This window comes from Medicago sativa, chromosome 2, assembly GCF_051527215.1.
Source record: "Medicago sativa cultivar Bolivia chromosome 2, Bolivia_mono, whole genome shotgun sequence".
Classification (NCBI taxonomy): Eukaryota; Viridiplantae; Streptophyta; class Magnoliopsida; order Fabales; family Fabaceae; genus Medicago; species Medicago sativa.
Genome location: NC_140750.1, coordinates 10,887,488 through 10,905,255, shown reverse-complemented (window position 1 = coordinate 10,905,255; position 17,768 = coordinate 10,887,488). Strand labels below are relative to the sequence as shown.

At 31.5% G+C, this 17,768-nt stretch overlaps 1 protein-coding gene across 1 annotated transcript; it reads left to right on the top strand.

Moving 5' to 3' along the window:
- The first annotated feature begins 5,682 nt into the window (after positions 1-5,682).
- LOC146944472 (uncharacterized) lies at positions 5,683-6,765 on the top strand. The gene has a single exon (XM_085742860.1). It carries the CDS (start codon positions 5,723-5,725, stop codon positions 6,530-6,532), a length of 810 nt encoding a protein of 269 aa, XP_085598986.1. The 5' UTR covers positions 5,683-5,722; the 3' UTR covers positions 6,533-6,765.
- The last annotated feature ends 11,003 nt before the right edge of the window (positions 6,766-17,768 follow it).

The window sequence follows — 17,768 nt, the reverse complement described above, 5'->3', positions numbered from 1 at the left end:
ATCCATCTATATAGCCATGCAATCAGCCACTCTTCTCCTACCAGCATCTATACAATCTGTAACAACAAACAATGGCACACAGTAGCGTTGAAGCCATGATCGCATACCATGCTCTTACCGGTAAAGGTTTTTTACGTATTCAATCTGTAACAACACAACATCTTAGCATGTACTTTCAATTAATCCTCATCTCATGTATTTTTCATTTGTTCATCGCAGGACCCTTGGATCCGAATCTTGTGGGTGAAATGGATTGAAGTATAGGACTGCAACATGAAGTTGTTGAATCTTGTGTCATGACCCTTGCAGCAAAAAAGGTGGGAAAAGGTCTACAGAGAAAGCTATGGACAAGACAAAAAAACGCTGAAGTTGGGGAGGAATCAACAAACAAGCCTCTGAAGCTCAAGTGTGTCAAGAAGGAACCAACTGATTAGTCCAAAATTTATCTGATCCTGTTTGTTGAACCATGTTGTATGTCATCCGATTTAGTTCTCTTTTTTTATTTCCTAAGTTTGCTGTGATCAAATGACTTTATGTGTAAGCGTGGTAGAAGTGCAGCAACCTATTTTGTTTTGTTTTTTCATTGTGGTCATGTTTGTTTGAACCTTTGAGTTTTGAATCAAATTAAGCTATATTCAGGAATGTTTTCCAACCATTATTTTTCTGTTTCGTTAGCATTTTTTTTCTTATATTGCTTTTCATCTTTACTAATTGGAGATACGAAACTTATTATATCAATTAGAACATGGAAACAAACCAGAAAATTATTACTAAACAAAGTCAAAACATAACCCAATGGGTGAATTAATTTATTAGAAAACATAGGTGTTATGGACAGGGGCGGATCTAGACCGTTGATATTGGGGTGGCAAAATTTGCAAAGCAACTATATATATTAACAGAGAAAAGCTTTGACAACTTAAAAATTGCAGCAAAGTGGTTTGGGTGAGAGCATTATAATGGTGTTACAGGTTCGACTCTCTGCAACACCATTTTTAATACTACCTCCGTCCCTAAATATAGGAGCCTTTTGCAAAAATTACGGAGATTAAGAAAATTGGTTGTAGTATTAAATGTGTATATAATTACTATTGTTTTTACAATTTTATCCTTAAGAGAGGGAGTTAATTTATGTTTTCAACATAATATTTATTGTTGACTGAAGAAAAAGATGCAAAATAAATAAGGGTATGTTGGTAAAGAATTAATTAATGTACTTGGAAATATCAAAGGGGTCTTATAAAAAGGGACGAAAAAATTTCTCAAAAGGGTCTTATAATTAGGGACGGAGGTAGTATTAATAATTTAAAAAAAATCAAAAACAGCAACTCGCCAAGAAAACAGCAACTCGCCAAGAGTTGAACAGAGGACCTGCAAGGCACCAACAAACGTATACCGCTAGGCTAACGAAGAAACTTTGATATATAGCTGACTTATACCATATATATACTTAAATGGGAAATAATCTGGTATGGCAACTGGCACACCATGTTTCACACTGGATCCGCCCATGGTTATGGATAATAGACTAAACATGTAGAGCTTGCCACTTATTATCTGGGTTGATATTATAGTCTGTGATACTTGACCCATAAAATTAAAGATTAATTTCTGGCTAGATATAGCTGGCTAGAAACTTATCAATTCATAGTTATGTGATGATCAGATGGCTTGGCATCTTAATAATATTGTCTAGCCAACTCATAGTATATCACACAGGGCCGGCCCATAGCCCGTCGGGGTAGGGCTATGTCACCGGGCCTCGATCTTTTTGGGGCCCAAAACATATTTTATTTTTATATGTATAGCACGTAATTAGCATTTATATAGAGTTAATGCGAAAGTATATCATATAAATTGCTCTGCTTCAGTGGCGAACAATGCCGACGAAAGAAAGAAATAAAGAAACCCTAGTTTTGACAAGTTAACTCTTATCTCGGGTTTATGAAGCTACAAACATTTTTCTTTCTTTTCGTGCTCCTTGATTACAGAGTATGTGGTTATGGGTTCAACTCCCCTTTGATGGTTTTTTATTAATAATTTTTTTTATAGTGCCTTTTTAAGTATTTTGGTTTTATTAATAATTTTTTTTATAGTGCCTTTTTAAGTATTTTGGGGCCCAAAATTTCAATTTTTTGTCGGTCCTTATAAACTAAAACAGGGCCAACAAATTTGTTAAGACGGCCCTGATATCACATGGGTCGGTGCTAATTCCTGGAAGGAATTTATCAACAGTGTAGAATGTACAGCATACATGCGAATTCCATCAATGTGCATTTTAATCAACCATTTTTTAATCACACACTTAAAACTGAGTTTCTTTTATGCAGTCTTGCTAAACTATGAAAGCTTTCATCATATGGAACATAGAGTGTGATGATATATCTATTTAAGGTATAGTGCAGCCTAACAATTCAATTGTACCATTGACTCATAGTATATCATTTTTATCAAGTGATTGGAATATACCATTGACTCAAAAATGTTTAGATTAATAAGAGAACTATTCTCATAAAATCAACTAATATTTGGATTTTTTTTTTATCTTATATACATTCATTTTATGCTGGATCAATATTTTTGTCTTAGATCCGTATATTCCATGCTAGATGGCCTACCACTATAATTTGGACGTTCAACATAACATCTAGGATATATATGCTATGATAATTATTAGATTTTAAGTCTAATTCAATTCAAACAAAATGAAGTGTGTTCAAGCTTAATAATTTCATAAACTCTTATTTGGTACTAGCTTATCTCAACTGAATTTGCATTAGGTGCTTAATAAACTCTGGTGGGGTCATATGCATTGGAAACCTGATTTTAAGATTAAAGGCATGCACTAGATATAGTTAGCTACAAAGTGGTTGTTATAACATGCTCAATTAATGCACACGGTGCTCCATAGCACCCTATGTTACCCTCTTCTTTGGAAACCATATAGTTATTAAATAAAGTCCTCTTATGTTCTTATAAGGTGCCGCACCTATGTTTAATCCTGAATCCGTATATCCATCTTTCTTAGATAACATGCATGAAACTTCCTTCTTTAAAGATAGAGCAATCTTAACTCCCAAAAATTTGATTATTGATGAGATTAATGATTATATGATGTCTCTAATTCCGGGCGAAGAAAAGATATACTTAAGTTGTGATTCTCCTCTCAATAAACCATCAATGAGTAGTAGGCCAGATGATATCCATACATCTGAGTTTTTGAACACAGTTAATGTGTCAGGTATCCCAAATCACATATTAAGACTAAAAGTTGGAGTACCTGTGATGTTGATGTGAAACTTGGACCCAACTATAGGCCTTTGCAATGGAACAAGGTTGATAATCACAAGGATGGACAGATATGTTCTTGAAGGAAAAGTGATTACGGGGACCAATATTGGTGATAAGGTGTATATACCCAGGCTATCTTTGTCACCTTCCGATACACGAATTCCTTTTAAATTTCAACGTAGAGAATTCCCTATCTCTGTGTACTTTGCAATGACCATTAATAAAAGTCAAGGGCAGTCCCTCAAACAAGTTGACATATACCTTCCACAACCAGTCTTCTCGCATGGTCAACTTTACGTAGCAATATCAAGAGTTACCTCAAAAAATGGCCTGAAGATTTTGCGACTAGACGAAGATGGTGATTGTATTGACAGTACTACAAAATTGTGTTTCAAGAAATTTTCCACAATCTATAGTCACTAAATATTACTCCTTCCGTTTGAAAATGAGTGTCATTTTAGCAAAAAAAATTTGTTTCAAAATGAATGTCTCTTTCCGTTTCCATTGCAATAATAACTTTTTTCTTTTCAACTGTACCCTTCCATTAATATTATGTTACACTACTTCCAAAGTATTATTTTTCTTTAATGAAAAACAAACCAATAGTTGATTAGGATAATTTGGTAAAATTGTTATGACATCTGACTACTTTATTCCATTCCTTAATCTGTGTGCAATTAGCTAAAACAACGCTCATTTTGAAACGGAGGGAGTATATGTATTATTGAAACTAATGTTATAAATTTTGGAGCACATTGTTTGAAATATATGATAGGGTTAAATATGTTTTTGGTCCCTATAAATATATCAACTTTTCGTTTTAGTCCCTCTAAAATTTTCCTTCAACTTTTAGTCCATATAAAATTTTCAATCACTACTTTTGGTCCCTATTTTTAAGTTAATTTATGTATTTTCTAATGAAATTATGCAGAAATGTGTAGAATATTGTAAAAAAAATTCCCAAAAAAAATATAATTTTTTAACAAAACACAAGTTAAATATGAATTTTTAACCGTAAAAAATATAAAAATTCATATTAAATTCATGTTTTATTAAAAAATTCTAATTTTTTTTTTTGGAGAGATTCTCATAATATTATGAACTTTTATGCAAAATGTTATTCAAAAATATGAATTCTACATATGAATTTACTTTAAAGGATGAACTAAAAGTGAAGATGGAAAATTTTGTAGGGACCAAAAGCTGAAGAAATTTTTAAGAGGGATTAAAACGAAAAGTTGACATATTATAGGGACTAAAAACATATTTAACCCTATATGATATATCTGTCTTGCATTACTACACCAATAGTTGAATATGACCCGTGCGGAAGCACGGGTGAAAAGTCTAGTAGCTAAAAAAGGTGCATGACCAGCGATGATTTCATCCCTTTTCCTTCTAAGCTTCATTTGTATTTTTCAAACATAGCAACAAAGTCCAGCATATTCATAGGGGAAGCACTTGGGTGACATGGCCACACAACACAGCACATTTGTGTGACGCAGATTTAATGTCACGGTGACATTATGTCACCCAAGTATTTTCCATATTCATAGGCAACTCCTGTTGATACAAGATAAAAGATTGACATTGTCCAATTTTGGTAAAGGCTGCAAACGATGAACAGTTGAATATTGCCATTAAAAGGACAAAAAAAAAATGGCTCGTGTAATTTTTTAAAGGATTTGTCTAACATGTGCAACATTGCACATGTTAAAGCAACTAAAGTTAGCAAGTTTTTATTGAAAATCAATAATTATTTATTAAAAAGTTATGTATTTAATAAAAAATGCACAAGTTGCAATGCAAAGTTACTATTTTAAACTTTTTAACATGTGCAAATTTGTACATGATAGAAAAATCATTTTTTAAAATGTTGTGTGAAGAGAAGGATATTACTTTGTCTTACTGAATTAGATACTCCTTCTAATCACTAATGTACAACTAAAAATTAATTTTTAGATTATAAAACAATAGATGCATTTTATAGAGGATATACTTCATTTATTCAATAAATTTAACTTTTTTTTCTTCTTCTTATAATACTGTCTATAGGAGTTATAAAATAATAATATTCAATTTATTGGTATTTTTAAGACTAAATTGTTTTTCATCTAATTTTTTTAAAAATCCCTCCTAAGATACTACTAAGTTTTAATACATTATTATTTACATTTTAAATTTTTTGTTGACAATATTTACATTTTTAAGTTTTTTTTTTTTTAATGAAATTGTACATTTTTAAGTTAGTACTATAGTACTGTATTATTATTATTATTATTATTATTATTATTATTATTATTATTATTATTATTATTATTATTATTATTATTATTATTATTATTATTTAATAAGTTAGTACTTGTATTTATTTTTAGGGGAAGTGTTAAAATAGGATCCGTAATTGGGCGGACACATAACGGCGGTGCTGATGGCTGAAGCCACGGGGGAGTCACCGAGCATTGTACTACCCAATGAGTTGATGATCGAAATCCTTTCAAGGGTTGATTTGAGCAATCCTCTCCAATTGAGGTGCGTTTGCAAGTTGTGGAAATCGCTGATTCTTGATCTTCAATTCATGAAGAAGTATCTTCACAGATCTCACACTGAAATCACCGTTCTATTAGTGAAGGCCAGGCAACAGTACAATGCTTTCAGATCTCAGTCTTTTATAAATGATCTCGTCATGCCTCAAGAACTAGAAGATGGCGATGCTGAAGAAGAAGAAGAAGAAGTAGATGATGATGATGAAGGAGAAGAAGAAGAAGAAGAAGCAGCAGGAGGAGGAGGAGATGAAGAAGAAGAAGATGAAGGAGGAGAAGAAGAAGAAGAAGAAGAAGCAGGAGGAGGGGATGAAGCAGAAGAAGAAGGAGATGAAGAAGAAAATGTTGACGAAGAAAAAGATGTTGAAGAAGAGGAAGAAAAATCTGTTGAAGAAGAAGAAGAAGAAGCTGGTGCTGAAAAACATTGGTTGATGAATGTAGTTTCTCAGTTGGATGATATTTTGGTGGATGTTCGGTTACTCAAAGAGGATTTGGAAACTATCAAAGTTCTTAAGCTAACACAAGTTTTGCTACTTCAGGAGGATAATCGAAGGATGGCTGTTAGGTTTATCGATATCTACGGGAACTTCAAAACTCTTAGAGTTAATATGGAATCTGTGGAGGATAGAGTCAAGTGTCTCAAAAGCTTTCTGAAGTTTTGTCTCAAGTTAGCAACATCTTCATCCTCTCGCATTTGATTATCTTTTCGGTTTCTTTTTTGCTTAATATAAATCGAAACCATAATGAAGAGTAAAACTTAATTAGTGATTTTGATGCTTAGATTGATCTTCTTCTAATGGTTGTAAATGAATGGATTAGTTAGTTGAATACTTGAATTGAATGTGAGCAACTGAACCGATTCTTGCTATTGGATTTGGAACTGCAGAACCGATCCTTGCTATATTTTAATGTGAATTGTTAGATTTTTTAATTTTTGGATATGTTGAATTGTTAAATTACTATTACGTTTCTGGCTCCATTCTGAACAGTGGAATATTTTATAGAATTGTTTTTAATATTTGAAAACGAGTAAACCAAATTTGTCTTTCACTGTGAAGGGTGATCTAAATTGGCCCCTGACATTTTGAATATTTCAAAATGGTCTGGCTCTGTCAAATGTTATTCATATTAGTCCTTCTGATAACATGGTAGGGACTAAATTGCTAGTAAGTGGTTAAATTAAGGACCATAATTGATAGTATGTTGTTATAAAGTATAGGGATTTAATTGATGGTAAACGGTTAAATATAGGACTAACTTAACAGTTTAATTGAATTAAGGATCTTTTTGAAAGAGAGTGTCCACCCGACTTAGTCAGACACTAATTTGGTGGTTTAGTCACTTGAAAATAATATATAAACATGTCAATGTTTTAAAAATAGTACTCCCTCCGTCCCGGAATATCTGACCCATTTTCTAAAAAAAAGTGTCCCAAAATAACTGAGTCATTTCAATTTTCAATACAACTTTCATCATTCCCAATACAATATAACACTAAATAATACTACTTTTATCATTCCCAATACAATATATTCCACTTTCCCCTTTATTTATACATTTTTCTTAATCTGTGTGAAATGAGCCAAGGGCTCAGATAAATTGGGACGGAGGGAGTAGTTTGGTAAGTCATGTGCAGTTGTGGTAGAATTTCAATCTTCCCTGCCTGTTATGTCATTTTTATTATTTGTTGTATTATGTCAGGTTTCAGATAATAAAGGGGGAGTACTTGTGCATTTATTTCTAAAATTTCTACCAAATTTGTTCCATTTTTAGGTTTAAGTTTCATTTTTTTTTTGATTCATACTTCCTCCGATGCTTTTTAAGTGTCGTTGTTGACCACTTCATGCCAATACACAACTTTAACAGCTGTAATATATTTTATTATCTATCACAAAAAATTATAAAATGTTTATATTTTAAAAATATTCATTGAGACAAATTAAACAACATATTATATGTTAACATTTGTCTTTGCATATTAATAAAAAAAATATGGTCAAAGTAGATTATGAGTATAGTGCACATGGTCACGATGACACTTAAAAGGAATGGAGGGTGTATTGTTTTATCCTTGTGTAGTAAAACCCCCTTTTTTGTCCCCTAGTGAGCATTATGGTTTTAATTAATATTGGGGAGTCATTCATGGTTTTGAGTTGGCCTGTGAAGCAGGCTTCACAAAGATTATCCTTGAAATGGATAATATGAGTACTGTTATTGCTATCAACAACATATTCCTTGCTACTAACCTGTGTCATTTGCCGTCCAAAATTACAAACATATTGAAGAGAGATTGGATTGTTAGAACAATTCAAATTAATAGATTCAAGGATGAATATGCATATTTCCTACCTTGTTGGAGTTTGGACAACAATTTAGGACTTTATGGAATTGATTCTCCTCTAACTAGATGGTAAAAAGCTTTTTCATTGTCTTTTATACAAACGGTGTTAGGACCGTTGCTAGTGTTTGATGTGATTTTGGCAGTAGTGTAGTAGTGATGCTGTTTCAAAGAGGGCCTTTATGTGTAGGTTTTGGTGGGGTGGTGTTTGAAGGGTGGCTGTTTCTTTTAAACTGTCTCTGTAAGCAGGGAGCCTTCTTCTCAGGCACAGTTTTGTTGATGCTTAGGATCGTTTGGTTTTAGCTTGTTTCTGGGTGGTTTTGTTTCGGGTAGCAGCGCTGTCTGTGTTTTGAAAGTTTAGGAAGTTGTAGGGACTTCTTTTTGTTCTCTTGGTTATGTGTTTAGTATAGTTGCAGGTGTTAGTTTTCTCGGTTGGTTTATAGAAGTTGGTGAGATTTGGTGTTACACTCTTACCTTGGTGACTTTTATAGCTCTACCTAGTCTTGTGTAATCTGTTTCTTAACTGCTATAGCAGTGGTGTACTTGATTTTTCTTGCTTTGAGGCCCTGGTCGTGACAAGGAAAGACATGGATTGAACGCTCATGTTGGTACTTATGTAGCGATTTTTTAGCGTTGAGGAAGGACATGGATAGTACCTTGAATCAGTAGACTGCAGTTATTGTCTACAGCCGTTTTTTTCCTGTCATTTGGAGCATCCTTTGGCACGTGTATCGGCAATTTTTCCATCAGTGTTGCTGCTGTGTTTTTATCTTTACTGTTTTGGTGTTCGCGGATTTGTAGGATTGTTTAGGGGCTTCGGGTGTGGTATGGTAGTTGTTTCAGTGACGTGATATGGCAGACAGACTTAGCAGGTTTTTTCTGTAAAGTGTTTTGCGTGTTTTTACAGTGGAAGTGTTTAGTTTCTGTGTTTTGATCATAGGCTTATTTTAGTGGTGCTGGTTTTTGTTGTTTGGGGTGGCAGGTTATTAATTGCTTTTATGTATTGGTAGTTTTTGTTTCATGAGTTATTTTGAGCATTGAATTACCTTTGTTAGATGTAGTTCCCTGTGAAGGTTTATATTTCACAGTATCCTTGCCATTTGTACTTCGTAACAATTTGGGGTTCGTCTTGTACTTGACTTCTTGTTATTAAAATTTTATTTGCTGATAAAAAAAAAAGGTAAAATTTGAGAAAACTAGTAATTAATATCAACTTTTTATTCGGGGAGTAACTGACATGAACTTAAAAATTGAATTATTAAAATTTTATTTGCTGATAAAAAAAAAGGTAAAATTTGAGAAAACTAGTAATTAATATCAACTTTTTATTCGAGGAGTAACTGACATGAACTTAAAAATTGAAAGTTGCAATTATTTCAAAACAAACTTATTTTTTTGCACATAGATCATGATTGTGAGAGGGAGGGAAGATATTTTATATGGAGGTAGTAGTGTTCAACTTATATGAATCTTCTTTGAGAGGGTTATGTGGATGATCTCACCATTAGCATTACTAGACCCCATTCATCATTTTTATAAGTTGTAGAGCTCAATGCATTTAATGATGATCTAATCCATCCACATAGACCCTTTAAGTTTTTCTCTCAAAAAAAAAAAAAGACCCTTAAAGTTTTAAGGGAAATGTTAACTTGTGCCCTTAAGGCACAAGTTTAGAAACCAAATATAGAAATAATGTATTGAAATGCATGCATTAAATTTAATCTTTAATGTTTTAATGAATTGAATGCACAAAATTTAAAGGAATATTTCCTTTTTTCGATTTCTTCACATATGCCCTAAGGGCACAAGTTAACACTACCCAAGTTTTAATGATTGAGTGGATCCAAAGTTTTCCATTTATCGGTAAATGTGCTTTAAATTCGTGGTTACCAATTTTTTTTTTTTTATTTGAGGGAATTAGTAATATGTTACTGACTTTTATTTAATAAAATAATCACTTTTGAAAGTTTGCATTTCTTCGTTACAATTTCTTTTTAAGTAATTAAAATGATATATTAAAACGAACATCGAACTATCTTCCCAGTACAAGATGTACCACATAAGACATCCGAAAATTACAGCAAGAGTTCAGCAAAAAGCAAAATAAATTAGCCAATACCTGCACATAAGAATGAGTTTTGGCACCAATTATGAAATCTATAATAAAAGATTACAAATTTAGCTTTAAACCACCAGAAGGAGAGAAGTTTAACATTCTCCAGAAGCTGAGTTGGGGAATTTTCTTTATTGAGAAATAACTTGTCATTTCTTTCCTTCCATATCACCCACGAACAAGCAAGCCAAATCAAATGAATTAGAGAGCATCATGATTTGCCAAAACCGAAAGAGGTACCAAACTGATAAAAATGATCCACAATGTTAGATGGATTCGCTGAATAAACACTAAGCCAGTTCCTAACCAACTGCCATAACTGACCAAAAAGACGACATGTCAAAAATAAATGGGTCGCTGATTCCTGTTGCCCATGGCCAGAAACACACAACTGAGTTTCAGGAGAGATAATGCCTCTAAGGAACAGGTTTGTCTTAGAGGGCAACCTATTCCGAAAAAGACGTCAAGCAAACACGGAAACCTTCAATGGAACATCCTTCCTCCATAATTGAGCCGCAGAGACATGAGTAGTTGTGGGCGGCCCTGATATGAGCACACGATAAGCACCACTGGCAGTATACCATGCAACCGGATCAGGTGTCCACCTCTAGGAATCCTCGGTATCAATCTGCAACACAACATATCAATCTGCAACACAACATTTAACAGCATATTCTTACACTTCTCTACCAATACCTCCTCCCACGCCACAACCTCCCACCCCAAGCAAACATCTGTGCAACAGTTGCCATTTTATTTTCTGATAACTCATACAAACGGCGAAACCTAACACAAAGAGGGACCCCACCCACCCACCTATCCAACCAAAATAGAAAATCTAAAAATTGTTTTAAATGAGAAACTACTTTGAGCAGCTTCTCTACAAAATCATTTTTTATAACATTTTTTTTAAATTTATTTTCATTATGGTAAACAAAACGAAAATAGTTTTTGCTTATTTTAAAAATCTCTAACATATGACCTATAAATTAGTACATATCAATTTATTTTTATGATCTATTCGATAGTAATTATCATAACTAATTCTTAAAACAAAGTTCCCTAAAAAAAATTCTTAAAACAAAGTACTAACAAATAAGTATGGAATAGATTATCAAAAAATTAAAACAAACAAATACGTATGGAATCAAAGTACTAACATTTTTTTTGGACTAATTATAGGTTTTTTCTAGATTACCCTCTCTTGTTTAGAGGGTATTTACCCCCTCATGATATCAACCAATCAAAATGCAATATACATTGGCAACATTAAATGTGAAATAAATGAGTAAATTTTTTCTATAAAAAAAATCAATTTTAGGTAACTTTTAATACTTTTAATTTTTATTTAATTATAGACAAAATTACATTATAGGTCCTTTATCTTATTTATTTGTAACACTTTGGTCCTTTATCTTTATTTTTTTCCGTTTAGGTCTTTTATCTCTCATAAAAGCACATATACATCCTTTTTCTCATTTTTTTATTAAAAAAATACATAATTTTATTTTTTAAAATATATTTTTATTAAAAATGAAAAAAAATCCAGAAATATGATGAAGATGTTCATCATCTCCATCTTCTTTATTTGAATCTTCATTGAATCAGAATTTTTTTTACACAAATATATCTCCAAATATCATGAATTAATGTTATGTTCACCTCAAATCTTCTTTTAAACACGAAAATCAAAACCCTATAGAAAAGAGATTTAGTTTCATCACAAAAAAAGTAATTATTTATATAAATTGTCACACCGTATATTATTATTATTTTCTAACTCAATATTCAAACCCGGCAAAAAAATTACCCCAAAATTGAGAGCAGCTTTGCACATCAATTTTGTTGTTTCCAGAACAATCTTAACTTTTGTAAAGCCTAACCCTTTCGTCAGTGACTAAGCCTCCACCATCCGCCTTGCAACATTTGTGAAATTAAGGTTTTGATTTTTGTGTTTAAAAGAAGATTTGAGGTGAATATAACATTAATTCACGATATTTAGAGATATATTTTAGTAGAATTTTTATTTATTTAAAGAAGATGATGAAGATTCAAAGGAAGAAGATGAAGATGATGAACATCTTCATCATATTTCTGGATTTTTTTTCATTTTTAATAAAAATATATTTTTAAAAATAAAATTATGTATTTTTTAATAAAAAATAAGAAAAAAGATGTATATGTGCTTTTAAGAGAGATAAAGGACCTAAACGGGAAAAAATAAAGATAAATGACCAAATTGTTACAAAAAAAAAGAAGATAAAGGACCCCTAATGTAATCTTGCCTTAATTATATTTAGGTGTTCAATCTTAATTAATTTACACTACAAGACTGGCTTAGAACAATTAAAATTTCACATCAAATTTCTTTCATCTGAATGTCCTTAAATTTATCTGTTACATTCATAAAATTTCTTCTTCCCATTTTGATTGTTCAATTTTGTCGTTCTGAACTGCCGCATTTTTCAATTTTCGTGAGAATCGTCGTCGTTCGTTTGATTCCAAATATCGTGAGAATTACCATTATTTTCAGAACCACGTCAGGTATGGTGAGTTGATTTTTCTTTTTGATTTGATTTTTCTTGGTTGTGAGGTAGTTAATTATAACAATTGAGTAAGTCATCCGTTATGCTTTAAGGATTGCTAGCAGGTGTTGCCGCTGTGATGTTTTGGGAGTTTGCTAGCATTTTTTTCGGTTGCTGCTGAAATGGTTATGTCATGATGCTTTTGTTCTTTTGTTTGGACTTAAAGGCTTTGGCTGATAGTGAGGCAGTTCTATGCGTGTTAGCAGATTTTATTAGGTTGGCTGCTTAAATAAAAAAAAAGTCACGATACCTGAAGCGGTTCTAGAAACAACGACAATTCTCACTAAAATTTGAAACTGCAGCAGTTTGGAACGGCAAAATTGAATAATCAAAATGGGAAGAAAACGAAAAAGAAACAAGAATTGATCAATAGGGAAGAATAAAGAAGAAATTTGAATGAAGGAGATGTTTTTGTTCTCACATTCGGGATTGTGGAATGAAAGAAATTTTATGAATGTAAGTGATGAATTTAAGGACATCCAGATGAAAGAAATTTGATGTAAAAATTTTATTTGTTATAAGTCTTGTAGTGTAAATTAATTAAGATTGAACACGTTAATATAATTAAATAAAAGAGTAAATTACACTCTTCTCCCCTCAAAGATTCTTGAATTACACTCCCCTCCCCTCTTATGTTAAAATATACACTCCCCTCCCCCTTATTCCAAACATATTAGAAAACATTTCATTCCCCTCCCTTAAGAGAAGCTTGAATTACATTCCTCTCTCTTCTTATGTTAAAATCTACACTTTACTTCCTCAATATTTTTTTTAATAATCTAGCAAAAAAAATAAAATAATCTAACACACTTAAAAAAAAAAGTACTGAGGGTCTATTTTAACATAATCAAAATTTGAATACATATTTTTCGCTATTTTTTATTCACAATTACATTAACATATAGTTTTAAACCCTATTATAAAATATAAAACAACCAAAAAATAAAATTACAATAATTACTAAATACAGTAAAATATGGTTATTTAAAAATTAGTTTTATACTATAAATTATAAACTTAATAGCAAAATATTTAAGTTTAATTACCATTGATATTTAAATTATAAAGAAATGAATTTATTTTTCTTAAATGGTGGTTCAAAATTAGTATATATCATAAAAATATTTATTTATGTTAAAATGTAGTACATATTTAATTATTAAGGGAGAGGGTTGTAATTCAAGCATCTTATAGGGAGAGGAGTGTAGATTTTATTTTTAAAGGGAGGGAAGTGTATATTTTAACATAAGAGGGGAGGGGAGTGTAATTTACTCTAAATAAAAATAAAATTTTTTAAAAGTTACCTTATGATTAAGATTAACTTTTTTATTTTTAGAAAAAATTGATTCATTTATTTGACATTTAATGTTGTCTATGCATATTACATTTTGATTGGTTGATATCATGAGAGAGTAATTACCCCCTAAACAAGAGAGGGTAACGTAGTTCTCACCCTAATTATAACATTGCTAGCTTTAATTATAACATTTTTCTTTCTACAAATTAGAGCTAGCGTATGCTATGAATATCAACCCATATATAGATTATCAAAAAGATTAAAAGAAATTCCTGTCAAAAAAAAAAGATTAAAAGAAATACGTATGGAATCAATATTTTTCTAAATAAAGGAAAAAGATAATTACTATGGATGGTGACTTTTAACCGCATCAACCTCAATCCTTTTAATGATATCCAACCATAATCCCTACCAATATAATTTTTGGAATCGATTGAGATTACTAGCTCTAAAACATTCACTAAATTTATTTGGTTTTCTTCTCCAAACTCCAATGTCTTCCCATGCAGCTCCAAAAATAGCAATGACTATGATGATTTTAAGCCTATTCATGACCATGGTCTCAGGAGCAGTTTTCCTATACTCTAGCTTTTACTTAAAGACTTCCAAAACCAAAGACTTTATTATGCTTCTTGCAGGTAGTTCATCAACTTCTTTCTGGGCATGTGCCTTCACAATAGTAGCCAGTGACCTCAACAAAAACCATCAGAGCCTTACCTCCCTCCTCGTCGCCATGCCTTCATTTCTCTGTGGCATCTGCTCACTCATCGGTGTGCTTTACTCTTTCACACATCTACCCTAGCTATATAGTTTGGTTTATTATATATAAATTAATAATTGTTGCCTTATTATTATAATTATTAACTAGCGTGTTTCTGGAACTCCATGAATAAGATATGTATGAACTATATATCTAGGTTGGTTTATCATATTTTGTCAAAAAAAAAGGTTGGTTTATCATATATAATTGTTGGTTTATTAGTATTATTTTATAAATGATGAGGTATTCTTACGATAACATGTTTATATAATTGTTGGTTTACTTTCAACGTACGAATTTCATTTACTTTCAATTTTAAAATGGGTCCAATTGAACACCAAATTTATATTTTTCCAGAATTTCATTTTAATCTAGCTCAAACCAAAAGCATTACTGTGACGAGAAGGTTGGCAAGTTAGAGAACAAGGTTACAAAGACAAATATCAATAAACCTCCACAATGTTATTGGAAAAACGAAAACATATGAACGTTTAGGTTTGATGTTCCATATGAACGTGAATAAGCCATATAGATGTTGGGAAGGTGTACACAAAACGAGCGTGTACATGTATCATTAGTGATTTTTTTTTTAAGCCATGTATGATTAGTTATAGATCTAAATAAAAGCAAAAAAGTTGTCATATTTTATATATACAAAAAGAAGTTGAATAATGATATTATTCTCAAATTATATCTCAATGGAACAAGTTCCCTCCCATACATAAAATACATAATTAAATGTAAAAGATGAATATGTGAGGAACCTTAAGGTTCGAAACCTGACTCCTACAAACTACAATGTCTCCTGCCAATTGAACTATGATCATGGAAACTTTCAGTTATAGTATTTACGTGCATGGAAAGCTCTCAATAGTTCAGTCTTTGCAAAGAGTGAATAAAAAAGAACACGGAGAGTGATAATATTTCATTGTTTGTTGCTACACGGAAAACCCTGATCAATAGTTCAGTATTTGCATAATGTACACAATACTAGAGGACAATTGTTTTTCTTACAAGATTCATTTTTTATTTAAAGGTGTAATCGTTCGGTTTGATTCAATTTTCAATCAAAACAACATCCAACCAGATTAAGTCTACATCAGCTCAATTTGGTTCGATTGATTGATACGTCTAAAAATCCAATTTAAAAAGTAATAACTTTTGCTTAGTCTTACCAACATATTATTAAGGATTGAACGTATTCAAAAACACTACATTTGAATACCTTTAATTTTCAACTTACATAATTACAAAAACAAAAAATATTAGTTGACAAAAACATTAAAGAAAATACAAGTCAACCTATTATAAATCGATCAGAGTACATATGAAAATGTTTAAATTTATATATTCCTATGAAATATGAAACATAATCTTAGTAAACTTAGTAGTAAAACACTGTACCCTCCAGTCACTATTATAAGAAAAAATCAAATATTTTATCTTTAAATTGAATTTTTTCATACTTAAAGAGTCAACGTGAGACCTTAACAACTTAAATTTCTTAGGACTTAAATCAACCAATGCCTTTTTTTTTAGAAATGATATTTTGACAACCACTTTTTGACAACTTTTGGACAACTTTCTCTCTCATACTCACATGATATTGTTATCCTCTCTCTTCCTTTTTCTCTCTCCATTGTTTTTGACCAATAAGAAGTGAGAAAAACAAGGTTGTCAACAAAGTTGTCATCAAATAGATGTCAAAATATCATTATTTTTTTTTTTTTAACAATGTAGACCAAATCCATTGTTGTTGGTATCTACTAGAGTATACTTTTTTACCAAATAAAAACTACAGTACGTTTTTTTTAGATAAATAAACACTATTCATTATTTACATTTTTAAAATTACTACTGTGTTAATACGATGTGAATTCAAGAACAAAACCAAATAAAAACTACAGTACGTTTTTTTTAGATAAATAAACACTACGCATTATTTACATTTTTAAAAGGCTTAATTACACCACAGGTCCTTTAAGTTTGACGTTTGTAACATATAGGTCCTTTAAGTTTGTTTTGTAACAGATAGGTCCTTTAAGTTTGATGTTTGTAACATATAGGTCCTTTAAGTTTGTTTTGTAACAGATAGGTCCTTTAACTCTGTAACAGTGTGCAACTAAGTCCTTCTGTTAACTCACCGTAAAAAAAACGCTGACGTGACTGTGAAGTCTGTCAATTTCATCTCCTTTACTACACCCAGTTTTTTTTGAAGAATCAGGAGAAGATAACCGAAGGAAAGAAGACAACAGTTCTACCACACGAAATCTAATTGTTGGACTTTATAAGTTCTTGTCCAAGATTACCAAGTACATTGCAAAGGCAATAACTGAGATGATGAAACCGATGATAAATATACTCAACTCTCTATATAAGAAATTGTTATCATCTATCCTGCATTCTTCCCCTGCAATAATGCTGGTATTACACTTGGAAGCCATTGATTTGACGAATTCAAGCTTTGGTATGAATAAAAATGGAGTCAGGGTTTGAGAATTGGGGAAATGTAAGGGTAAAGGAGACGAAATTGACAGACTTCACAGCCACGTCAGCGTTTTTTTTTTTACGGTGAGTTAACAGAATGACTTAGTTGCACACTGTTACAAAGTTAAAGGACCTATCTGTTACAAAACAAACTTAAAGGACCTGTATGTTACAAACGTCAAACTTAAAGGACCTATCTGTTACAAAACAAACTTAAAGGACCTATATGTTACAAACGTCAAACTTAAAGGACCTGTGGTGTAATTAAGCCTTTTTAAAATTACTACTGTGTTAATACGATGTGAATTCAACCAAAAAGAACAAAATACGAGAAGAATTTCGAAGCATCAAATT